The following is a 27,288-nucleotide window of genomic DNA, read 5'->3' as shown; positions in this document are numbered from 1 at the left end:
GTCAGGAGTGTTAGCCACATTGTTTATTGATGTATCCTCTCTGTCTTCCCTTGGTTGACCCCTGTCAGCTGTGTGTTTTGGCTCATCCGTCTCTCCCAGTAGGTGATGTAATTATCTGGGGGGTTGTATCCTCGTACCCCTCGCCCCGTGACTGGGCGCTTCGTTAACTCCCGTGTTAATTAAAACAGCCTCCAAACATATACATTTTACATCCCAGTCGCTTAGCTAATGCTTTCATCCAGAAGAGTGTCTCACAATGATTGTATTCATACTAAGAGGGTGGAAATGACACATACACAGTAAGAAAAACCTTTATTTATAGATGGTAAATTCACAGTGAATATAATACAAGAGTAAAATTGAAAGGTGTGTATCAAATGTGGAGAAAAAGGGGGGAGACAGAAAGAGAAGAGGAGGGTAGAGAGAGGAGAAGTAATGTAGGGGTAGGATAGGGTAGGGCCCATCTCTCCCTCCATCTCTAAAGTACCTCCCTCTATCCATCCCTCCATCCATCTCTCCTTCTGTCCATCTCTCCTTCCCCCTTCATCCTCCATCCCTTGCTCAGAGTCGTTTAATCAGAGTCGTTCTCTGCTCGGGAACGAGCGTCTCGCTTATTACTTTACTTGTTATCTTTCTTCCGAGCGAGGGATTGACGGAGGGAGGGAAACCATGAATGAATAGACATTATTGAAAGAGTCCTTGCTATAATCATCAGTGTGTATTGACTTGTCATACAAGACTTGGCAAGACAAGCACCTTGACTATAAACTAACATTGTTTTTGTTCCAAAGATGATGCATCTTGAATGTCATGAGCAGAAATCACTGCTTTTATATGCAGACTTAGAAAACAATGAGGTAAGAAACATTCATGATTTGCTGTGCTAGATACATAAGCAAGGACATGGGAACGGTAGGAGAGACGAGACCCTACTTAACTGTACAAACAAGGATGACAAGTTTCTATCCTCTGTGGACTCGCTGAATGTCTTGCCGTTTCTCCCTCGTCTTCTCATGTTTCCTCCCTCTATCTCTCTCTCTGGTATACACTGGGTGTATGGGAGGGGCATGGGGGGGAGGGAGGGAGGGAGGGAGGGAGGGAGGGAGGGAGGGAGGGAGGGAGTTTTTTTTACAAAAAGTGGTCAAATATATAAAAGGTAGATTTTACACTTGGATTTTTTGGCAAGGACATATACAGGATGCTACCCTCCACAACATAACCCTGACTCCAAATCAAAACTCTAAACCTACAACCTGATTTTGGACAAAAGGACCTGGAAGGATTACAACTACCAAAGATGATTATTTCCAAGCTATACAGCAAATGCTCTGGCAGACAAGCAACAGAAACCTGAAAACACCATCCAACCTTGCTAGGACAGAACATATCTGACTGCAACTTCAATTAATACTGAGGAGTGAAGTGAGAGGAGTCAAGGCCCTTGAGCCCAACAATGGCAGGATAGTTTCACAGCCTACCCCACCCAAATGCAGAGGCCTATGAAGCCCCCTCCGGCAGTTCAGAGGAAATTACAATACAGGACAATTAAGAAACACTTTTTGCTGACAATTATAAAAATAGGAACATAAGCAACGTAATCTTCCACACAGACCATCCCCTGGCATGGTGCAGTGTTGGAGAGGGGGGGGGGGGGGGGTGTTAGCGAAGGGTGGAAACTCAGGATACTAGACAACGAGGACTATGAGTCAGCCAATGTCAACCTGTACAAGTCTGGAACAGTAATGGTACAGGGCAAGCCCAAGCAGTTTCAGCTGGACTTTCACATAATCAAAGAGATAGCTCAGCAGGATAAGCTCTCTCTTGAGAAAGATACCCCCACCTCGAGTGTGTCAGACCAGACCTCTTCATTATACAACCCCACAGATGAGCAACCTCTAGTGGAAAGTCAACCTCCCAGCACAGATTACTACTCCCTCATTGAAATGAAGGATACATTCCCCCAGCTGGAGGTAAGGCATGTGGAGCTGGAACAGCAGGTGAACACACTCCAGTCAGCACAAAAAATAGTCCAGCTCAACAACACCCCATCAACCAGACCCGGAGAGCTGGAGGTGGAGAGAGACATATCTGCACTATGGACTGTGGTGAGACAAAATCAACAGGAGAAAGAGCAGGAGAAAAAGAACAAACAGCAAAAACATATACATGATCAAATACAAATCTTAGAATCAACTATTAAAGACTACCTGAACCCACTGGATTCTCTAATTACATTGAATGAACTACAGGACAAAATACAAACCCGCCAACCCAAAAAGGCCTGTGGTGTTGATGGTATCCTCTATAAAATCATAAAATATACAGACCACAAATTCCAATTGGCTATATTTAAACTCTTTAACATTATCCTTAGCTCTGGCATCTTCCCCAATATTTGGAACCAAGGACTGATCACCCCAATCCACAAAGGTGGAGACAAATTTGACCCCAATAACTACCGTGAGATACAGTTGAAGTCGGAAGTTTACATACACCTTAGTCAAATACATTTAAACTCAGTTTTTCACAATTCCTGACATTTAATCCTAGTAAATATTCCCAGTAGGTCAGACCTGGGCCCTGACAGTAAATTTCAGTAAGACAAAAATAATGGTGTTCCAAAAAAGGCCCAGTTGCCAGGACCACAAATACAAATTCCATCTACACACTGTTGCCCTAGAGCACACAAAAAACTATACATACCTCAGGCTAAACATCAGCGCCACAGGTAACTTCATCAAAGCTTTGAACGATCTGAGAGACAAGGCAAGAAGGGCCTCCTAAGGCATCGAAAGGAACATAAAATTTGACATACCAATTAGGATCGGCCCAAAAATACTTGAATAGAATAGAACCCATTGTCCTTTATGGTAGTGAGGTCTGGGGTCCGCTCACCAACCAAGAATTTACAAAAATGGGTAAACACCAATTGAGACTGCATGCAGAATTCTGCAAATATATCCTCAGTGTACAACGTAAACCACCAAATAATGCTTGCAGAGCCGATACGCGCTAATTATCAAAATCCAGAAAAGAGCCGTTAAATTCTACAACCACCAAAAGGAAGCAATTCCCAAACCTTCCATAACATAGCGATCACCTACAGAGAGATGAACCTGGCGAAGAGTCCCCTAAGCAAGCAGGTCCTGGGACTCTGTTCACAAACACAAACAGACCTCACAGAGCCCCAGGACAGCAACACAATTATACCCAACCAAACCATGAGAAAACAAAAAGAGAATTACTTGACACATTGGAAAGAATTAACAAAATAAAATCTGCAAACTAGAATGCTATTTGGCCCTAAAGAGAGAGTACACAGTTGCAGAATTCCTGACCACTGTGACTGACCCAAACTTAAGGAAAACTTTGACTATGTACAGACTCAGTGAGCATAGCCTTGCTATTGAGAAAGGCCGCCGTAGGCAGACCTGGCTCTCAAGAGAAGACAGGCTATGTGCACACTGCCCACAAAATGAGGTGGAAACAGAGCTGCACTTCCTAACCTCCTGCCAAATGTATGACCATATTAGAGACCCATATTTCCCTCAGATTACACAGATCCTCAAAGAATTTGAAAACAAACCCAATTTTGATAACCTCCCATATCTACTGGGTAAAATACCACAGAGTGCCATCACAGCAGCAATATTTGTGACCTGTTGACACAAGAAAAGGGCAACCAGTGAAGAACAAACACCACTGTAAATACAACCCATATTTATGTTTATTCATTTTCCCTTTTGTACTTTAACTATGTGCACATCGTTACAACAATTTGAAATGTCTTTATTCTTTTTGAACTTCTGTGAGTGTCATGTTTACTGTACAGTTTTATTGTTTATTTCACTTTTGTTTATTATCTACTTCACTTGCTTTGGCAATGTTAACATATGTTTCACATGCCAATAAAACCCTTGAATTGAATTAAATTGAATTGAGAGAGAGAGAGCAGATGATAGAATTACATTTATGGTCATCCCAAATGTGTTACACTTGTGGTGTGGTGTGGTGTGGTGTGGGGGAGTGGGTAGGTCCGTGAATGTGTGCGTTTGTCCGTGTATGCTTATGTTTGTGTGTTTCTCCATAGCTGTGTACTGATCAGTGTTATTGATCTGGTCTTAGTCTCAGTGTTATCTCCATATCCTCCGTATATCTTCTCTTAGTTTTTCTCTTAATGAACTATTGATTTCCTTTCACCCCCCCCCCCCCCCTTCTCCCTGAATATGAGACCACTGGACTGAAGACAAAGCTGAGCTTAGCATGCCACCTCACAGATAGACAGTCAGGTGGTAGAGAGTGACAGACAAGTAGAAAGACAGAGAGGTTGAAAGACAGACAGAAAGATAGACAGACAGGTAGTACAGATACATACTGATTAGGGGGAGAGACGGTGCAGAGAGAGAGGTGAGAAGAGGGGAAGAGGTACTGGAGGGGTGAGGGCAATTGACTGTCACTGATTCCCTGTGACAGAAAAAAAGGACAGAGGGCTAGGAGACGATGGGTGAAGAAGGGAAAGGGGAAGAGGAAGGAAGGAGAAGGGAAAGGGAAGAGGGGGAGGGAGAGCCACAGGCGTCTCCATCTGGCCTGGCTGCTCTGTAACAGACCTAAACAACTCTCTCTCCTGCACTCTTCATCAGTCTTCTGCGTTTAACATTGTGCCTCTGTGTCTCTCTGTGTTCTCCAGTGTGATCAGCAGGGCGCCAGGTCTGAAGCTGGTAGTGGAGACTCTGATGTCGTCTCTGAAGCCTATAGGGAACATCGTGGTCATCTGCTGCGCTTTCTTCATCATCTTTGGTATCCTGGGAGTACAGGTGAGAATAGACAATGTATGCAACCCATACAAAAAGCCCCAGCATATTGTTATTCATTTGTAAACATTTCAAAAATGATTCCACTTTGACATTATGGGGTATTGTGTGTAAATCAGTGACACAACATCTCAATGTAATCTATTTCTATTTTTGTTCCCAAAACAATATGATTCAACCAATGTCAGGGAACATTTTTCTTTCGGGTAGTTTTCACATCTTAATAACTTTGGTATGAGAACTCATCTCCACTCCTTATATACACCAAACTCTTCTCTCCACCTCAGAGTTTATTATTATAAAAATGTTTTACGTTTATTTAACCAGTAAAATACCATTGAGGTTAGAAACCTATTTTTTGAGGAGGACCTGACAAGAGGTCAGCAGGAGGTCGTCAGCATATACACATGACACAAACGCACAATACAATACATAAAAAACAATGACAATGGTCAATACCATTTTCTTCTAGCAGAGATTTCAACTCAGACAGTAACACCCTCTCCTCCAGAAAAGCATTGTAGGAGGATTGTTTCCCCATTTCCGTCTTTGCCCTAGGAATTGTGAAGGAGAGCACTGACTGAGAGTGGAGGCTGTAGGATTGTGATGTTGATGTTAGCGAGGAGCAAAGATATGAATGGAGGAGCCCAAGCCTCATACACAACTATTGCTCAAGCCTTCTGGTAGGAAGGGAGGGCCACTTCACCGTGTCGTATACTGTAGTTTACAGTGATGGGTGAGTGGCCTTGCATTAGTTATGAACCTAAGCACTCCGTGATACACCACTTCCAGTAGCTTAAGGGTAATGGCGGAGGCTCGCATGTAAATAATGTGAACCTAGTCCAACACAGATAAAAATGTCTCTTGGACAAAATCCTTCCTAACTGACATTGAAAAAATGTATTAAAATAAAAACTAAATTTCAGTTTATTTTCCACGTTTTCAATGTGCTGTTTGAGTGGTTCTCCAGCCTGGTCCTGGGGACCCAAAGGGGAGCATTTTTTAGTTTTTGCCCTAGCACTACACACCTGATTCTCCAGCCTGGTCCTGGGGACCCAAAGGGGAGCATTTTTTAGTTTTTGCCCTAGCACTACACACCTGACAAAGCCTGATGATGAGTTGATCATTTGAATCAGCTGTGTAGTGCTAGGGCAAAAACTAAAATGTGCTCCCCTTTGCGTCCCCAGGACCAGGATTGAGAACCACTGACTAACCCAGGGGTGTCAAATTCATTTCAGTCTTTAACGAGGTCCTGAAAATTGGTTATATTTCCTCACTGTCAAAATTTGCAAAAAATAGTCCTCTATCCATCTTTTTAGGAATGTTATATGCTCCCTGACTGTCTAGCTTTCATTTAGATTATTATTAGCGAGCTGGACAAAGTCAAGATTTGTTTTTAGTCATTTTAAAGTATATTGACTTAGTCCCCCCCCGAGTGTGTTTGACACCAACCCTGATCTAACCAAATGCCTAGCTACTTATACAAAGATACTCCTTCGATCAGCTGGCCATTTAATGTTAAATGGACCCTTGAGGGACTCCTTTCGTGAGTTGTCGAAACTCTAACTGTATGCCCTCCTGTGCCACACGCTGGCTTCTGTCGGAGAGATAGTTTTGCAACCAATCCAACACTCTAGCATCAAAACCAATGTTTTCGAATCTACGTGGCAACAGGGCATGGTCAACAGTGTCAAAGGCTTTCAATAAATCAATCAAAAGTTCAACACAATGCAGTTTGTTGTCCTATGCATCCTGAAAATCACTGATTACCTTGTTTTCAGCTGTTTTGCTCTAAAACCAGACAGATTTTGGTATAGGAGTGACAACACTATCAATGGACTGTAACTGACAAGTGGCTAATATGTCATTACCCATAAACCCCCTCTTCTCCAATCACCCCCTGAGAGGACTCATAGGTCGTACATCAGGGAACACCTCTGAGAAAAACGTTTTTTCATGAGACATGTCAGCAGAAGAAGTGGTCTTCCAGGCATTTCTGGGCTATAACTCAGCCGTGAGGGCTAGCCCTGCTTGTCAAGTTATATAGATGGAGAAGACATGGCCGTTAATCCACTGTCCAATTTACACTAACGAGTTAGATGTCCTTGGGGTCCGGGTCAGAGCGGATGAGGCAAAGCGAGAGGATTTACTCCGCCCAAAATCTGTCCCCGTGAGACAAGCCTGTTTTTGTATGGAGGTCTATAAGAGAGTGTCGAATTATGTGAGGCGTATTTGATCGAATAGAAGTTGTGTAATGTTTAGGTTGTTACAAATGTACTGATATAAGTGGATGCACGTGGCATTGTGGCAACTTTGAGAAAAACTACTTAGTTGTGCCTGTTGCTTACATGCGGTATCTGCCCTCTCATTGGCTAGAATGGTCCCAACTGATCTCGCCTGCCTTCAATCATTGAGGACATGCATTTCCATTGTTAGAGCGGTCAATTGGCTATCTTATCAATATAATAGATCATCTTTGTCCGGGTTACTCGCATGTGTGTGTGTGTGTGTGTGCGTGTGTGTGTGTGTGTGTGTTTTTTGGGGGTGGGGTGGGGTGGGGTGTCTGTGTCTGTGTCTGTGTGTGTGAATAACAATTAGGGGAACATGCAAGGGAATCCTATCACGGAAAAACAGGAGCAATTGGAATGTACCATAATGATGACATTAGTGTGACCATTGTGTGTGTGTGTGTGTGTGTGTGTGTGTGTGTGTGTGTGTGTGTGTGTGTGTGTGTGTGTGTGTGTGTGTGTGTGTGTGTGTGTGTGTGTGTGTGTGTGTGTGTGTGTGTGTGTGTGTGTGTGTGTGTGTGTGTGTGTGTGTGTCTCTCTGCATTTTTTTTCTTCAGCTCTTCAAGGGGAAGTTCTTTGCATGTCAGGGAGATGACGTGAGAAACATCACCAACAAGTCAGACTGTATAATTGCCAACTACAAATGGGTTAGACAGCAGTACAACTTTGATAACCTGGCACAGGTACCATTCTCAATACTTGCAGTGGGATGTATCTCCACCACTTTCTTTCTAAAATGCTCTTGTGGAAACCTTGTTTGTGACCCTATTTCTCTCACCCCCCTTCTCTCTCTCTCTCTCTCTCTCTCTCTCTCTCTCTCGCGCGCTCTCTCTCTCTCGCTCTCTCTCTCTCTCGCTCTCTCTCTCTTGCTCTCTCTCTCTTGCTCTCTCTCTCTCCACCCTTCTATCTTGCTCACTATCTCTTTCTCTCTCTCTCTCTCTCTCTCTCTCTCTCTCTCTCTCTTTCTCTCTCTCTCCACCCTTCTATCTTGCTCACTATCTCTTTTCTCTCTCTCTCTCTCTCTCTCTTTCTCTCCACCCTTCTATCTTGCTCACTATCTCTTTTCTCCCTCTCTTTGTCTCTGTCTCCCCCGTTCTCTCTCTCTCTCAGGCTCTGATGTCTCTCTTCGTGCTGGCTTCTAAGGATGGTTGGGTGGATATCATGTATGATGGATTAGATGCAGTGGGAGTCAACCAACAGGTATACAACAGACACACTATACATAGACCCAGTCACACACACGGCCACACATAAACACACACACATTATGCACATCCACACATTATGCACATCCACACATTATGCACATCCACACATGGGAAAAATGTATAAATGAACTTATCAATGCATACAACTGATCCTTGTATAAATGTAGAACGTAAGGTGTTGTAGAGAGGAAAAAGTGTTACCTTCGCTTTACTGTTGTCTTAATGGAAACTCCAACCATAAAACAATCCGTTGTTTGTTTGATTGTTTTCGCTGCTAATACCGCTGAAGCATCAACACACTGAGATTAGTAAGAGGGACTTAGCCAAGTCCCCTTTAATGTGTGCTCCCACATATGCACAGTTGCTAGTAAAAGTTTACACACCCTTTGCACAGTCTTCACATTTGCTGCCTTAAAAGTAAATCTAAAAAGGGATTTCGTTATATATTTTTTCCTAAAAATCAAAGTGAAAGAAAAATTATAGCACATTTCCAAATTACAAACAAATGAAAAATGAGGATGTATTGATTGCGTATGTCTTCACACCCCAGAGTTAATACTTAGGTGGAAGCATCTTTGGGGGCGGCAGTTGGTTAGTGGTTATCAGCTTTGGACTAGTAACCAAAAGGTTGCAAGATCCAATACCCGAGCTGACAAGGTAAACATTTGTTGTTCTGCCCCTGAACAAGGCAGTTAACCCACTGTTCCTAGGCCGTCATTGAAAATAAGAATTTGTTCTTAACTGACTTGCCTAGTTAAAAAAAGGTAAAATAAAATATAAAATCTCTGACAGCCATTACAGCTGTGAATAATTTTGAATCTCAACTCTTAGGGCAACATACATCCATTGTTTTTGTCAAAATTGCTCAAGCTCAATATGTTTGGTTTGGAGTCATTGATGGAATATGCAATATTCAAATCTTGTGTCAGATGTTTTTAAGCTTCTTTAAGTCAGGACGGAGACTGAACATTAAGGAACACTAAACACATCTTGGAAAGGCATTCTGGTGTGTCTTTGGCGTAAACATTAGCGTAATTGCCCTGCCGAAAAATACAACTCTATCCCAAGGTTAGGTTTTTAGAAGAGCTAGTTGGGCTTGAACTTTTTACCTGGGCTTTGCTCCTTTCATATGTTAACCCTAACAAACTCCCCAGTCCCTGCCGGCAACAAGTATACCCATAACATGGTGCTGCCACCACAATACAAAAGGATCAACAACATTGCATTCACTCCACATTACTGGCCTGTATGACGAAGTGAAAAGAAGGAAGACTATGTAATGCCAGATGGGCTGGACCATTTTTTAGTTGGGTGGGCTGATTGAAATTGACACACACAAAAATATTAGAAAATATAAAAAATAAAATGGGCCAGGTGCCCATGGGCCTGTTTTTTTTTAGCAATTTCTCTGTTATTCTAATCTATAATGAGCATTTGGTTGATCAGTGGGCAATGCCCGGCCTCCCTACCAAGATGGGCCGGCCCGGTTTTCTGATAGGTTGGGCTGAGGTCATGTAAACTCACATTCAAAGTCAAACTCGGCATCAGCAAAGAGACCTGCTCAGACTCTGTCATTAGTTAAGAAAGCCAAGATCATGGATCGTAAAAACGGAAAAGGTGCCTATAAACGTAGAAAAAGCACATTATACATTGTCATCTCACTCAAAACTTCACATTTGTAGAGCTGCTAAACCATGATTTGGTCAAACAGTAAAGTGCATTATCCTCATGATTCTTGTAATGGACTGTCGACCCTGCCCCTATGCCCTCGCTGAGGCCTGCTGGTTTGATGAGTGAGCCACTCTCCTCTCCGCCATGTTCTCGAGAGAAAAATTGTATTTTGGGAAAAACACTACTTTGGAAGCTTTGTCCCCTTGTCCCTGTCGAGGAGAGGAGGGTCCGCTTTCTGTAGGTATCATTTTTATTTCTCAACTCTCAATATTCAGCTCAATAACAATTATTTTACAACCAAGATATTTGATATGGCTTTGAGATATGTCGCTGTGCACACGCAAAAAGTGCACCAGCCAAAGCGAGGGAATAGACCTATAGGTCTCATGGGTAGTAGCCTACAACTGCAAAAAAAAAATAGGACATTCAATTTACTGTTTGATGAAGACATGGCTACTAGCTGTGGGTATTATAGTTATTATGTTTTGAGTTTCCACTTCCTCAGGTGTTGCACCCAAAATGAATTAGCCTGTGATATCAGTTTGTGCACATAAAGATGTATGTAATTCATCTCTATTGAGCAAGAAAGAAATCAGGCAATTCTGGAATCTTACTTTGACAGTAAAATATGTCAACTATAGTGTAATTGTCAACCCAAAATTCATGACAGTCTAGATTTGGCTGCACATCAAAATATCTTGAAGCATGCATTCCTGCCTGGATGGGTTAGATGGAAAAAACATATTTATTGGGTACCTCAGCAGTCAGTATTTATTATACTTTGTAATAAAGCAGTATGAATTACTTAATAAGATGATTAGGCCGATTCAGGATTTTATCCCCATTAGCTGCTACCAAGGCAGCAGCTACTCTTCCTGGGGTCCAGCAAGATTAAGGCAGTTATAATACAATTAAAAAAACATTACATTACATTTCACAACAGATTTCACAACACATTAAATGTGATCACTACACACTCTACTACCACATATCTACAACACAAAATCCATGTGTGTGTATAGTGCGTATGTTATCTGATGTGTGTTTATGCTGTTGTCTGTGCCTGTGTGTGTGTCTCTTCACAGTCCCCGCTGTTCCATAAGGTGTATTTTTGATCTGTTTTGTAAATCTGATTTTACTGCTTGCATGTTACTTCATGTGGAATAGAGTATCGTGTAGTCATGGATCTATGTAGTACTCTGTGCCTCCCATAGTCTGTTCTGTACTTGGGGACTGTGAAGAGACCTCTGGTGGCATGTCTTGTGGGGTACTTAAGGTGTTTCATTTTTTTCGGGTATCTGTACTTTACTTTACTAGTTATATTTTTGACAACTTTCATTTCACTACATTTACCGTGAAACCCAAAAGTACGTTACATTTTGAATGCTTAGCAGGACAATGATCCAATTCACACACTTATTGAAAGAACATCCCTGGTCATCTCTACTGCCGCTGATCTGGAGGACTCACTAAGCACACATGCATCATTTGTAAATCATGTCTGAGTGTTGGAGAGTGCCCCTGGCTCTCTGTAAATTAATACAAAAACAAGAAAATGGTGCTATCTGGTTTTCTTAATATAAGGAATTTGAAATTATTTATACGTTTACTTTTGATACTTAAGTATATTTTAGCAATTACTTTTACCTTTGATACTTAAGTATATTTTAAACCAAATACTTTTAGACATTTACTCAAGGAGTGTTTTACTGGGCGACTTTCACTTTTACTTTAGTTATTTTCTATTAAGGTATCTTTACTTTTACTCAAGTATGACAATTGGGTACTTTTTCCACCTTGGGTGGCTGAGCTGTGTGATAGTAGTTTAAACAGACAGCTCTGTGAATTCAACATGTCAATACTTCTCACAAATACAAATATTGACAAAGTCAATCTTTGCTCTACTTTGAGCCAGGAGAGATTGACATAGTATTAATGTTAGCTCTCTGTGTACATTTAGGGGTCAGCTGTGCTGCCCTGTTCTGGGCCAATTGTAATTGTAAAGTCCCTCTTTGTGGCACCTTACCACACCACAATTTCCACATAATTCCTTACAAGATTTAGTAGAGGTTTAGGGTTCAGTGAATGATTTGTCCCAAATTCAATACTTTTCATTTTTGAAATATTTAGGACTAACTTATTTCTTGCCACCCATTCTGAAACTGACTGCAACTCTTTGTTAAGTGGGTCCAACCAAATAATTGGCTGGTGCCACCAACTGTAAAGGTTTGTGGCACCAGTGACACCAAGGAAAAATGTTATTCTGGAACACTGTAATAGTAATGTGGGCTGGTGTGCACAGTGATGTGGGATGGTGTGGATAAAATGCAAGGGCCGAATTATTTTCCCAGTCTGCCCCTGCTGCCTGTCAATGATTCCTAACCAAATTTACTGAGCTTGAGCAATTCCGACAAAAACAATGGGCATATGTTGCCCTGAGGGCTAGGTACATTTGGTAGAATATTATTATTGTAGAAATGGTTCAACCAAGTATTAACTCTGGGGTGTGAAGACATAAGCGATCAAGACATCTTGGGAAATGTTCTATAATATTCTTTCTCTTTGAAAATGCGGAGTAGGTCGTGTAGATCTGTAGGATTTTTTTATTTTATTCATTTTAAGATAGCAAAATGTGAAGACTGTGGAAGGGGTGTGTAAACTCACTAGCCCAATGAATATGTACAAGCACACGCACACGCACGCACGCACGCACGCACGCACGCACGCATGCACGCACACACACACACACACACACACACACACACACACACACACACACACACACACACACACACACACACACACACACACACACACACACACACACACACACGCACGCACGCACGCACACACACACACACACACATGCACTTTTTCTCTGTTCACTAGAGATACAGTAGCAGAACAGTAGAACAAAGGCTTGGTTGTCTAGGACCAGAGACGTGTTGATGTTTCTGAAACATCAGGTCAGCGTTTCTGTCTCTGCTTTAGGGACTAGGCATTGATCTCCTCTTCTCTATAAGCTGCTTACTGTCCAACATCATCCAACACAGCATCCAACACCCCTCTAGCTTCTTCCACATGTTCTGCAGCTTACAGTACTGTGTATATTCATACATTTAGCTTTCCTGATGTACTGTTTTGTATCAAATAAACAGTATTATTCATGTGTTTATTTATGCATTCACTTCTACATGTTGTAGTGTTGACTGTAGCAGCAGGACAACGGTGTCCTGGCAGCACAAAAGGCAGCTGGCTGGTAGTGTGTTCCGCTCAAGTTGGATAGAGACACACACACACCCCGCTGCGCACACACTGGTTGAATCAACGTTGTTTCCACGTCATTTCAAAAAAGTGATGTTGAACCAACGTGGAATAGACGTTAAGTTGACGTCTGTGCCCACTGGGACGTGGGGCTGGTTTTGCAGCGTTTGCATTGAGTGCACCACCCCAATACTCATAACTGTGCCAAAAATGAGTGTGTTTATATAACATCACACTGTGTGTGTGTGTGTGTGTGTGTGTGTGTGTGCGCGAGTACAGTATATACACTATACTCTGTCTATGTCTACCCACTCCAGCCACAGCTGAACTACAACCCCTGGATGCTCCTCTACTTCATCTCCTTCCTGCTCATCGTCAGCTTCTTCGTGCTCAACATGTTCGTGGGCGTGGTGGTGGAGAACTTCCACAAGTGCCGGCGCAGCCAGGAGGCCGAGGAGGCTAAGCGCAGGGAGGAGAAGAGACTGAAACGGATGGAGAAAAAGAGACGGAGTAAGGAGAAGGAGCTGGCTGGTCGGTAGTCTTTCCACATCTTTCTGAGTCCTGCCTGGTTTGAGCTTGTTTTGGTTTAATTTGACCGAAGTCAACGGACGTAGAAACGCGCTAGACGTGGAATAGTTGCTATTTTGCATTACTGTAGAAGTGCCTTTTCTTTTGAAATTGTTTTCCTCCCTGTAGTGTCCCTGCTAGATATCCTCTCTTTGTGTGGGGGTCAGTGGTCACCCATTCTGGTCCAGGAGAGCTACTGAGTGTGCAGGCTTTGGTTCTAGCCCAGCAATAATTGTAAAACCTGGAATCAGGTGTGTTAGTGCTGGGCTGGAACAAAAGCCCACACACCCAGCCTCTCTCCAGGATCGGAGTTGTTGAGCACTGGTCTAGTAAGAATAGACCCCCCCCTTTTTTTCCCTGCCTGGCCTATCGTAGAGGGCGTACTTAGGACCGTCCCCTTGGAGCATGCCCAGTGAGTACTGGTGGACGGGACTTGCATGGCGTGGTACTTTCAGAGTTAGAGGGAGGGGGGTGAGGGCGAGGTTACATCCCCCTATCTCCCCCCTTCCCCCTCCTCTCCTGCATGTAGTTGTAGTACATCCGGAGGGGTAGGTAGAACTACAAACCAAACTAGGAAGTACCTAGATGCTGATCTATGGTTTCCTCTATATGAAAAGGGTTAGGATCATACGACGGTTAGCTGATCCTAGATCTGTGCCCGAACGCCCCTCCAGCTGTACAAGAACGGGTTACCAGATGCCCGACTTCGCCTCTCTATAGTGATTCCACTGCCTTCTAACCCCAAACATTGGATATGAGAAATAGTGGTTATTTCAGTAGCCGTATTGGCTGTAGAGATACTTTTGGTGGATCAAAGTAAGATCATTTTGGATTTTTTTCATCGAATGTTGATGGTAGTTGACAGTGGGAATGCCTTCGGTAGTTGACAGTGGGAATCTCTTGAGAAATACAGATGGATATGGATTTTCTCTTGCAGATGTGGTGTGCCCAAAGTGCTCACCATTGATTCTCCCATGCACTCACACCCTCTCACACACATGCAGTCACTCAAACAGACCGAACACACACAGTCTTCCTCTCACTCACTCTTTTACTCCCACCCTCTTGCCCTCACTCACACACCTGCGGCAGGTAGCTTAGTGTTTAAGCGTGTTGGGCCAGTTACCGAAAGGTTGCTGGTTCGAATCCACAAGCCAGCAAGGTGGGAAAATATGCCTTTCTGCCCTTGAGCAAGGCAATTAACCCCTAACAACTGCTCCCAGGGTACCGATGACGTCGATTAAGGCAGCCCCCTGCACCTCTCTGATTAAGAGGGGTTGGGTTAAATGCGGAAGACATATTTTGTGAAACTGACTAGGTATCCCCCTTTCCCCTATACAGGCTGTACAAACTACTCTCAAATGCTTCCAAAAAAAATAGAGAATGAACATGCCCTCCTCTATCCGTCTCTATAATTGTTCAAGGCCCCTCATGTCCATTGGTTTCTTTCTCTGTTTCATTTTTCTATAGATTATCTTTAGTTTGTCTATGGTTTATAGTCTTTCCTTTATCAGATCTGTAACCTCAAGCTTGTTCTTTTTCTGTTGCTTGGAAACCATTTTACTCACAACTGTAACTGAAGTTGTGGAATCATTTGACAGAGTAAGAGAATGGTTGATAAAAGGTATGTACAGTAGAGGTATACCCCTTGTGACTGGACAGGCTTCCGAATCTACAGTTTTCTTTTCTGGATGGCACACGAGTTTGTGAAGAGAAGGGAAACGTAAGTTGTTTTCTTCTGATGTGGGGGGGGTTGCTTTATTTGTTGGTCTTTTTTTTTTTACTCCATCCGAGTGGCTCTATTTGTATCTCAGTCATTTTTGTCATAGATCTTTGGGATTTTGGGTTTGAATATCGGGGATTGACTGTCTACAAAATCCCCAACTGAATCATTGAACCCTTATCAACTGTATCACGAGCTCACACTGGACTCAGAATAAGTGGAAAAGACTCACAGTAGAAACTAACCAGCCCACGTTGTCATCTTCATCCTTCTGCTCTTACTTCACCCCTATTTCTCCTTCTTACACTCTCTCTCCTTCGCCCATCCCTCGTTCCGCACCTCTCTCTGACTAACCTGGTCTCGTTCTTCTAGATGTGTTGATGATTCCGGGGGTGAGTTGGGTCCTCTCTGAAGGCACACTGACAGGTACAGAGTTTCTAGCATGTTCTGTGTGTCCCCTGGTGGTTCAGAAGTCAGGGTTCAACGTTCACGGGAGGTAGGGTCCCATCCCGCGCTCCCTACCCGTCCCCCTGCCTCTCTCTCATCCGACTCAGTCCGCTATAGACGTTTGTGGACATTTTCCTGTCGTGTGTTGTGGTTCCTTGTTCTTCACAGTGACCCACGATTCATCCACTATCCACAGCACTGTTTTTGTTACTGTACCACCAGCTGTAGGTTGTCCACCCACGCTCATGCAGGAGTGTGTGTGTGTGTGTGTGTGTGTGTGTGTGTGTGTGTGTGTGTGTGTGTGTGTGTGTGTGTGTGTGTGTGTGTGTGTGTGTGTGTGTGTGTGTGTGTGTGTGCGTAGCATATGTGTGTGCGTGTGTGTCTGTCTATGTGTTTGTGCGTGTGTGTGTGCGTGCGTGCGTGTGTGTGTGCGTGTGTGTGTGCGTGCGCATGTGTCACAGGCACCAGATGGTAGCAGGGTAGGCTGTAAAATATGCAGGAGCAACCCTCTGTCCTCAAACCCCAGAACTCTGTCTGTGTCACTGTGTCTGTTCGATGAGAGAGCAAGGTCCTCTCTATCTCTCTCTGTCTCTCGTTCTCTCCATCTCTCCCTCTCTCCTTCCCCTCTCTATTACCCCCTTTCCTGGTCAGGGAATGTAAGGACATGTTTGTGTATACAGTCATATCTCCACACACTGAATATTCACGTGCGGAGGAGATTCTTTTTCTATGACATGCGCCAGTGAGACAGACAGACGCGACAGCCCCACCCCAAATCTGTCCATCACAGCGTATTATTGTTTTACTGTATAATTGTATTAGGCAGGTCAGTGCTCAGAGGAGGTGTGTGTGTGTGTGTGTGTGTGTGTGTGTGTGTGTGTGTGTGTGTGTGTGTGTGTGTGTGTGTGTGTGTGTGTGTGTGTGTGTGTGTGTGTGTGTGTGTGTGTGTGTGTGTGTGTGTGTGTGTGAAGTTCTCTAACATGACAGAGAACTCTTATATTAGCTGAGCAGGGGAAGTTCCCTCTTTTTACACACAACTTTGGATGAAGGGAAGAGAAAATGATGGAGGGAGGAAAAGGAGGAGAAAATAAAAAAAAGAGGGGAGAAGGGAGAAATAATATGAAGGAATGAGAGTGAAGAGAAAGGGAGATGGATAAGGGTAAATCACTGAATACGTAAGTATGCAGGAGAAGAGATGGATGTGAGAAGTAAGGAAGATGAGAGGAAAGGGGGATGGAGAATAGGAGGAAGAGAAGGGGAGATGATGAAGGGATGGGGTTGCCCCTCCTGCCAGTATGCCACTCTCTATTAGCTCTGGCTCACACACACACACACACACACACACACACACACACACACACACACACACACACACACACACACACACACACACACACACACACACACACACACACACACACACACACACCTGAGTGTGTTAGCTTTGGGCTGCTGTGAGTGTAGTTTAGTTCAGTAGATCAAAGGTTCTGCTTAATCACGTCTCTCTGCTGGGGAAGACCAAGCCATCTGCTCCTATTTCTATACCTTACCTAAACAACACACACACACACACACACACACACACACACACACACACACACACACACACACACACACACACACACACACACACACACACACACACACACACACACACACACACACACACACACACACACACACACACACACACACACACACACACACACACACAACAAAGATTCACAGTTATGTCCAGTACAGTCTGTGTCTAAAGGTATGTCTCACCCTCCTGGTGCTTGACAGTGCACTGTGATATTCTCCCCTAGGCAGCTAGTGGGTTGCCCTATAGGGAGAAAGAACGATGGAAAGATGGAGAGAGGGAGATGAGATGGAGACAGAAGGAGATAGATACTTGAAAGAGAAAGAGTGAGTGAGGAAGGGAGAAGTTGTCAGCGGGGTGCTGTCTGTAATGTGGCAGCCAGGAACGGTGTATCCTTTCTTTCCCCCACACAGAGAGAGAGGAGAGAGAGAGAGAGAGGAGAGAGTGAGAGAGAGGAGAGAGAGAGAGAGAGTGAGAGAGAGGAGAGAGAGAGAGAGAGTGAGAGAGAGGAGAGAGTGAGATAGAGGAGAGAGTGAGAGAGAGGAGAGAGAGAGAGAGAGTGAGAGAGAGGAGAGAGAGAGAGAGAGAGAGTGAGAGAGAGGAGAGAGTGAGATAGAGGAGAGAGTGAGAGAGAGGAGAGAGAGAGGGAAACAAAGGCAAAGGGGAAACAGAGAAAATGTGAGAGTGTGAGAGAGAGAGAGCGAGAGAGAGAGAGAGAGAGAATGTAGCTCTGAGTGGTCTCTACATAGCTCAGCTCAGGGAGTGAATGTGTCACTGTAACAGATGGCCTCTAACTCTCCCAGGCTCACAGCCCAAAGAGATAAACGCTTTACTCAGACCTGCTCTGTGTGGGTCATGTCCCAGAAGATGGCTTTCCCTCTCTCTGTGTTTGTCTTCAAGAACTGGTACTAAAGTAGGATTTGGCCATTTTCTGTCCTAGCTAACAGCATCCCTTGCCTGTTGATTTATTGATGGCACAGCCTCTCGTGCTGTATCACTTTATCAGGTATTAATATATAATGTCCTACTGCTGCACACCTTTTACTAATAATTATGATACGGTGTAAAAATAAATATACATACATGATGATAATGTAGAGAGTAATTGTATTGTAGCCCATTTAATTATTATGTTCACCTTCAGGGGGTGAAACAAGACTATTTAACATGTTTTACCCCTAAACTATGATGTCAGCGACGCACTGAACAGAAATGGCTAGGACAAGAGTGTCAACTCCTCCCCCTGTCATCAATACTGATCAGTCACACACACGCACATGCACACGTGCACACACAGACACACAGACACACGCACACACCGCGGCAGCCAGCTCTATCTAGGTCAGTGCTAACAGAGATGGATCTAACGGAGGTTTTCTATCCCTCTTCTTCTCCCTCCTTTATATTCCCCTGATGTAGGAATGCAGTTAATAACACTCGGCCATTAGTGAGATGGAAGGAGAGAGAGAGAGAGAGAGAGAGGTTGAGAGAGAGAATGAAAAAAAATGATTGTAAGATGAGATGGACAGGACGTGAGGGGCGGGGCGGGGTATGGTGGCGAGAGAGAGATTGAAAGTGAGTGAGGGGCGGGCTGAAGGCAGGAAAGGTGGAGGGAGGAGGGTGAGAAAGAGAGAGCGAGAAATAGAAGTGAGAGAAATGGCTGGATTCGATCTGTATAGCTCTGAGAAGTATAGCGGAAGATCCGCGTAAAAATGTAGAGGTCATTTCCGATTGAGCCCCCACGTGCAGCGTTTACCGTGAATGCAGTCTCCGCGAACACGGGGAAGTTGCCTTTTAAATTTCATTCGAGCTCTAACGTGAATCCGCCCAAAGTGTAGACACTTCCTCTTTGATAAGACCTGTGCCAGTTAGTGATTGAAACGTCCTCCTCTACAGATTAATTTTGTCAGGAGGTTCTCAGGATGTGGGTGGGGGATAAATGCTTCATGCCACCGGCTAGGTGTTAGTAGCAGAGTTAAGTGTAGCGCTAGAGGAATTTAAATATTTAATCACTTTCATGAACTAAGGTGTAGGTGTAACCCCACCAATGCTCGCACCAATACACCTCTTAGCCTAACATAACCAGACCGTTGTGCTTAGCATCACTTACCTAGCCTAGATTAGTCCAGCCTAACTAGCTAATCAATACGTATCCCTGCAGTGGTCTGATGCTGTTAGGTGAATGAGCCTGTAGCAGTAGAAGGTCCTTGTATTATAAGTAGTGCTAGTGGGTTTTATGAAAGTGTGTGAGGGTATGAATGTTTCATGGTTGGAGGTGTAAGAATTAGTGCTTCTAAAGTGAGCTGGCACATTGCCTTTGAGCTCTGCTTCGGATGTGTTAGATAACGACAAGCGATCCACTGAATGTAACTCGTTAAACAAAAGGTGTGTGTGTGCATTGTGTACTTGCGTGTGTAACCTATGTATCTGTGCGTGTTAGCAGGTGTGTGTGTGTGTTAGCAGGTGTGTGCGTGTGTGTCCTACAGCCCAAGCTAACAGTGAAGGAGGCTGGTTAACATGTGGTGTACCAGCAGTCGGACAGATGTACTGCTACCCAGGTGGTAGATCAAGCCAACCAGAAAACGGGGGATTATTGGACAGTCAAAGACATGCATGTGCCAGTGGTAGAATATTACATGATTAGTGTCGGGTAGGAAGAAAGAGGTTATGTGGTGGTCCTTTAAAACAGCACTCTTCAATTGCTGATTCCTGGGTCTTGGCTAATGTAACTGCCACTTAGCTGAACACCATATTTGATGCTACAAGGTACTTAAAGCGGCAATCAGCAGTTGAAACAAAGCCTTCTCTCCGGAAAAATTTAACCACTCTCAAATGTATATACAGAGCTATGGATGCGAGTACTGACCATCCATGATATCAAAAGTATAGTTTTAATTTACTTTGTTTACAAACATTGGAGTGAAACAAGTGTATATTTTGGATTCTGATGGGGTACGACAGGGGAACTAAGCTCAGGAGGCATTTATAAGTTATTTTATTCAAGAATCAATGGGTACATATCGTCCATTTTTAAGTCCAAAAATGGATGTAGCCACTGCAGATTGCCCCTTTAAAGGATTTAGCCTCGACTTTGCCAGACTATGATACAGGGGTAATAGTTGTGTTTGAATTAGACTTGGACTTGGACTTTCCCATGGAGGATTGAAGGGGGGAAATGTGCTGTCTACTGTATTGCTGAAACGCTGAAATCTCATTGGTCTTTTTCTTATATGCTTATATTCTCATTTGCCCATCATCACTCTCTCGCCCTGTTAACCCCGCCTTCCACTCACTGCTGTCCAATCGCCTGCCTTCGCCATTCCAGTCTCCATTCCAATTGGTCCATCCTGCTCAAGTCAGACTCAGAAAGAAGTGTGTGTCAGTCTACCATGTGTACCGGCACAACTCGTGTGTGTCTTTGTGTGTCTTTGTATGTGTGTGAGTGAGTGTGTGTTTGTATTCGTGCATTTTTGCGTGTTTGTGTGCGTGTATGAATTACCATGCCCTGTCATTGTGAATGATGTCATGTTATTATTTCTCTTTCTTCTGGGCTCCTCAAACTGCTCTGTTGCTCCTCAACTTCTCTTTTCAGTTCCGTTTTTCTTTCTTCTTTTTGTCATTGGTGCTGAATAGGGGAGCAGTGCATTTTGGGAAATCCAGCAGAATCTTTTCTGATTTACTTGTTTATTTTGTATCTAACTTTATGACTCAATGTTTGCTGGCTCTAAAATCAAAATCATTGATAGATCATTGGATTCAATGTAGTTTCACTTGAAGTTAACCCCTTCCCCTTGACATGAGCTTGTGCTGTAATCTACCAGCACTACCTGTTGACCCAGCACACATTGACTCTTAATATGAACCAATCCATTGACCATAAAGGGCAGGCGTGTAAAATCAGTCACAAATCTGTTTTACCGCCACATCATCTTGACCTTTGACCTGAAACAGGAAATGATCCTGGCCGTAACATTGTGACTGATCTTACTGCCTCTGGCCTGTTCTTCCTTTCACAGACATTGTTTTACCATCCAAAGCTCAAAGACTATCCTCCTTTTCTCAAGCCCCCCTTCAATCATCTTTCTACCACAAGCCCCAGGTTCACCTGACCAATCATCAAAAGCATCACATGTGCATCGTAGAGATTTAAACCACATTTGAACAACTTTCACATCCCAATAGTACCAAGGTTACTCTAGAACAATCCATGATATGGTACCATCTACAGCTTGGTTAAAAATCAACATAGCACTCTATAGGTCCTTTATAGGTCCACAGTATCCATCACATAGCTCCACTGTGTTATGAACCCACACACACACATCCAATCAATCCAAACCTCCTTCAAGTCTATACACTGCATGTGCAAACCAACTCAACCAAAGCTATTTCATGTTCAAACCCATACACACACATTCAACCCAACCAAAGCTCCTTCAAGTTCAAACCCATACACACACATTCAACCCAACCAAAGCTCCTTCAAGTTCAAACCCATACACACACATTCAACCCAACCAAAGCTCCTTCAAGTTCAAACCCATACACACACATTCAACCCAACCAAAGCTCCTTCAAGTTCAAACCCATACACACACATTCAACCCAACCAAAGCTCCTTCAAGTTCAAACCCATACACACACATTCAACCCAACCAAAGCTCCTTCAAGTTCAAACCCATACACACACATTCAACCCAACCAATGCTCTGTCAAGTTCAAATCCATATACGCACATTCAACCCAACCAAAGCTCCTTCAAGTTCAAACCCATGCACACATATTCAACCCAACCAAAGCTTCTTCAAAGCCATACACTGTACATCCACCCAACCTGACCAAAGCTACTTCAAACCCATACACTATACATACATTCACTCCAATCCAATCAAAGCCCACTCACACTGTGACAGTAAACCCATCGTGCTGTGCTGTGGTGTATCCACTCCCTCGCCACATGACCAGGGACTTCAGTGTGTCTGTATTTCCCAACCCGAGCCTCGTCTTCCTGAAGTTACTGAGTGTGGCTCAGTCCAAAAATAACTCCTAGTTCCTCACCCTAACCTTTATACCCTCACTTTGTAGACTTCAAAGAATCAGGTGGGTATAGGTCATGTGGGGCAAGGGGTTAAGAGGTTGTTTTTGGACCAGGTTTTAGTATTGCTTTGGTGTTCTTTGCTAACTAACTTCTCCTTTCTTTTTCAGTCAGATGATCTTTGACGCTTCACCAGTGCGTTCAGCCAAAGGGGTCTTAGATCTCCAAGAGTAACATATCATCATGTGTCATATGTATGATATGTTTCCTGAACCACATCATTCCCTCTTGAAGGGCTAAATACTCACACGGGGCACCAACATGTTGGGTACTCAATCATCCTCACACGGGGCACCAACATGTAGGGTACTCAATAATACTCACACGGTGCACCAACATGTTCGGTACTCAATAATCCTCACACAGGGCACCAACATGTAGGGTACTCAATAATCCTCACAGGGGGCACCAACATGTAGGATACTCAATAATCCTCACACAGGGCACCAACATGTAGGGTACTCAATAATCCTCACAGGGGGCACCAACATGTAGGATACTCAATAATCCTCACACAGGGCACCAACATGTAGGGTACTCAATAATCCTCACAGGGGGCACCAACATGTAGGATACTCAATAATCCTCACACAGGGCACCAACATGGACATTCTGTCTAACATGCTGCATGGTAGTCATTCAGCAGATCCTCTTATCCCAATTAGTGGACTACATAGGTCTAAGGCCCCTTAGGTTGATTGATGGGATGTGGGTCTGGTTGATGTTTATGTTACGTTTGTGAATGTAATGTTTCTGTTTGTGTGAGCGAGAGAGAGAGAGAGAGAGAGAGAGAGAGAGAGAGAGGAGAAAAAGAGACAGAGAAAGATGACTGTGCTGAAGTGTATTCACACCTCACTTCTTCGCTATCATCTTGTCAAAGTTATCTTTTTCCCACAAGAGTAGACCTGAATATGCCCTCATATGCCCCACTGAGCACACAAACACACACAAGCACACTGTGCACATACAAACATACACTCACACACTTTTAAAAGTCTTTAAAGCTGATTTGGCAAAAGCTAATATGGTTGACTCATTGGTTTGGCATGATATCACAGTGTCAGTCTGTTCCAGTGAGTCTAAAGGCAGATCCATTCTCTGAGTGCTGCTCAGCTCTTTCTTCCTCTGGAAAGAGCGAGTGGGAGTGAGAGTTTGGGAGTAGTGGAGGTATAATTTGGCCCTCTCTACTCTCACCTCTCCTACCTCCCTGAGCGAGAGCTGGGCCTGAGCCATGGGGGAAAAGGTTCTACTCTCTTGTTTTCCCTCTCTCGCTCTCTTATTATTCCTCTCCCTTTCTCAGTGCAGTACTTACACAGGGAAAGGTCCATCTCTCTCATTCTCTCTCTCCTTCTCCCTCTCTTGATGTAGCGTTTTTAACCTATGAGAGTTTTGCACTTAAAAACTGCTTTAGATTGCTTTAAAAAAAACTCAGTCAGCCACTGAAATGTCTAGTACATTATTTGGACAGTCCTGTCAAGATACAGCAATGGATGCTCAATACACTATACTAACAGTTTCATTTATCGAGCCTCTAGTGAGGCCCATTAAAATAAAGTGTTAGGCCCTGCAGCAGAACTGCAGAAGCTAAGCATTTTCCCAGGAAGTTTCACTGCCACAACATTTGCGCCATTGGGTTTACTGCCTATAATACATGCACTGCTATAATGTATAATGGGTCTGCATTTTGTACAATAAATGTACGATAAAGCAATAGGCCAGGTAGACACCGAACGAGAGAGAGACTCACACTCAAGTAGATTTATGATGAAGAGGACAGAGGAGAAGAGGTGACAATGGACCATACAGTGAATACACGAACACACACACACACAAACACACATACACAGGTACCCCATCAGGAGATGTAGACAGCTGCTGCAGCAGCCACCTGGGCTAATTGGCAAGAGGGAGAGTTGAACAGCACCTGGGGGAATCACGTGTGTGTTTCCATTCTGGCCTGTCGCTGACTCCTCCTCTACTTCATATGTCCTCTCTCTCTCTTTCACTGATGAAAGAGGGATGAGGACAGAGACTGATAGAGAGACTCTCTCCTCCCCCATACTCCTCTTTCCTCTGTCCTTTATGGATGGATGGATAAAGAGAGGACAGATGAGAGAAACAGGTGTGAAACTGTAAGTGATATACTGAACTGTAAAATCAACTGTCCTTTGTGTTGTGTACAGTATTGTGTACAGTATGTCCCACTGGGCACACACTGGTTGAATCAACGTTGTTTCTAGGGCCGGGACGATACCAGTATTGCGATACTTGTTAGCGTCTTGGCATGGAAACAAAACTCAAAGCAGATTTAACTTCTTTAGGTAAACGGCCCTAATGTTGGAAGCAAACATCGTTATGTTCTCAACCAGAGTCACATTTATTTATTTTCCAAGCTATAGCGCACAATATTTTACATACAGATGTTTTTTAAAGGACCAAAGAGTTTGGTATGCTTCGTGTTTGAATTTTTGCCATGGAAAAAGTATTGCAATACTGGTATCGTCCCGGCTCTAATTTGTTTCCATGTCATTTCAATGAAATGACATTGAACCAGTGTGAAATAGACTTTGAATTGACATCTGTGCCCAGTAGGGTCTTTATGAGAGAGAAGGAGAGGAAGAGAAAGAGGTAGAGAAAAGATACAGCAAGAGTGAAAATGCGAGAAAAAGCTGCATTGAAAGAGACAGCATAAATTAACCATTCACTACCCGCTCCCTACAGCCTCACAATGCACCAAAATAACCTCCCTCCTCCACAGCTACAGTCTCTTACACACACACACACACACACACACACACACACACACACACACACACACACACACACACACACACACACACACACACACACACACACACACACACACACACACACACACACACACACACACACACACACACACACACACACACACACACACACACCACTTTGGGCGGTGGCGATGCTGTTTATTTCCGTTCATGCTCTCTCAGCGGAGACTACATTTGAATAATTGTTGATCAGAGGAGAGCATCTCTGATTTGATTAGTCATGACTGGCAGCCACAGGGGACCTGGGCCCAGGAACACTGTGCTTCTCTCGCTTTCTCTTCCTCGTTTTCACTCATTCTCTCTTTCCGAGATCTCTTGTACCTCTTTCCTCTCCTTTCCTCTCCTTGTATACCTCTCTTTCCATGTACCTTTTGCTACTCTCTTCTCTCTCACTCCATCTGTCTTTCATTTGCGTCTCTTGATCTGCCTCTATCTTCTGTAATTATGTGATATATGTCAGTATGGGTGTGTATGTTTTTCTTTAACTAACACTGTTATATCTCTTGAGACCTGCGGGCTGGCATCCACCTCTCGAAACCTTTCACCCACAATGTCCAGTACACTACTCCCTATCTCACTCTATGACCCCCCCACCCCACCTACCTCCCCGACCTCCCCTCTCTTACTCCCCCCTTCCAACAGAAGCTCAGAGTAAGCCTTACTACTCGGATTACTCCCCCACTCGTCTCCTCATCCACAAGATGTGCACCTCCCAGTATCTGGACCTCTTCATTACCATTGTCATCGCACTCAATGTCATCACCATGGCGATGGAACACTACCAGCAGCCAAAGGTAGGACCTGAGCAATGATGGGGTTTGTAGTTTTAAGGTAGTGGATTTGAAGTCTGTTAGTTATCACCATGGCCCCTCAGAAAGCACAGACAAAGATTCCCATGACAGCCTAGTTTGTATTCATTCCACACAGTCCAACATCATTACTCTGGGATTTGTAGTTTGTTTGCCTGCACAAACAGATTTGAGAAAAGTTATTTCAATTCTTCAGGGGATTTTCTCCACATTACATAAAGTAATAAAAACAATTCATGAACTAAACTCCCACGCCAAATTTTGTCTCAATGAATTGTCATTGTTTATTATCAGCCGAAAGGTGATTCGTGATGAAAACAGCTTGAGTTTTCCGATGAAATTACCATGTGTCCGGAAAGGTTATGCATGAGATATAGATATAGAGAATAGAGAAATAGAGAAATGGAGAGACAGTAATAGAGAGAGATGAGGGAGGGAGAGAGAGAGAGAGAGAGAGAGAGAGAGAGAGAGAGAGAGAGAGAGAGAGAGAGAGAGAGAGAGAGAGAGAGAGAGAGAGAGAGAGAGAGAGAGAGAGAGAGAGAGAGAGAGAGAGAGAGAGAGAGAGAGAGAGAGAGAGCGCTGATGCGGTAAGGGTGGCCAGAGGAGAGCAGAGTCAGTAAATCCCTAGAGAGTTACTTGTCTGATCTTCTCACAACATGCCTACTAGGAAAAGGTCACTTTTTACATTGAGATGGGTATCGTGAATTCCCCCAGGCTACAAGACACTTTTATACCGACGGTCTTTTCAAAAAGAAGCAGAGAGAGGGAGAGAAGGGAGGGAGATGGTAGGGTGTTTAAAATGGCTGACTCTGGGAAAATGTGTACTTTGGGAGAGGTCGTCAGAGAGACCATATATACAATAGCTATAACCTATGGAATACTGTACTACTAACCCTCCCTCTCTCTCTCTCTCTCTCTCTCTCTCTCTCTCTCTCTCTCTCTCTCTCTCTCTCTCTCTCTCTCTCTCTCTCTCTCTCTCTCTCTCTCTCTCTCTCTCTCTCTCTCTCTCTCTC

The 27,288-nt window shown here is 43.8% G+C and overlaps 1 protein-coding gene across 14 annotated transcripts in view; it reads left to right on the top strand.

Moving 5' to 3' along the window:
* Positions 1-27,288, top strand: part of cacna1g (calcium channel, voltage-dependent, T type, alpha 1G subunit) — a 294,162-nt gene that overhangs the window by 248,569 nt on the left and 18,305 nt on the right. For 9 of the 14 annotated variants that reach the window (XM_071409870.1, XM_071409866.1, XM_071409873.1 and 6 more), the window contains 6 exons: positions 4,688-4,814; positions 7,657-7,782; positions 8,210-8,299; positions 13,560-13,752; positions 15,905-15,958; positions 26,109-26,260. In XM_071409870.1, the coding sequence (XP_071265971.1) occupies positions 4,688-4,814; positions 7,657-7,782; positions 8,210-8,299; positions 13,560-13,752; positions 15,905-15,958; positions 26,109-26,260 (742 nt within the window). Of the gene's footprint in view, positions 1-4,687; positions 4,815-7,656; positions 7,783-8,209; positions 8,300-13,559; positions 13,774-15,904; positions 15,959-26,108; positions 26,261-27,288 lie in introns of all 14 variants that reach the window. The other 5 variants (XM_071409877.1, XM_071409867.1, XM_071409869.1 and 2 more) reach the window with 3 other exon arrangements.

Source organism: Salvelinus alpinus, chromosome 7 (assembly GCF_045679555.1).
Source record: "Salvelinus alpinus chromosome 7, SLU_Salpinus.1, whole genome shotgun sequence".
Taxonomy (NCBI): domain Eukaryota; kingdom Metazoa; phylum Chordata; class Actinopteri; order Salmoniformes; family Salmonidae; genus Salvelinus; species Salvelinus alpinus.
The sequence above is the reverse complement of the archived record's forward strand: the minus strand, read 5'-3'. Positions and strand labels throughout refer to the sequence as shown.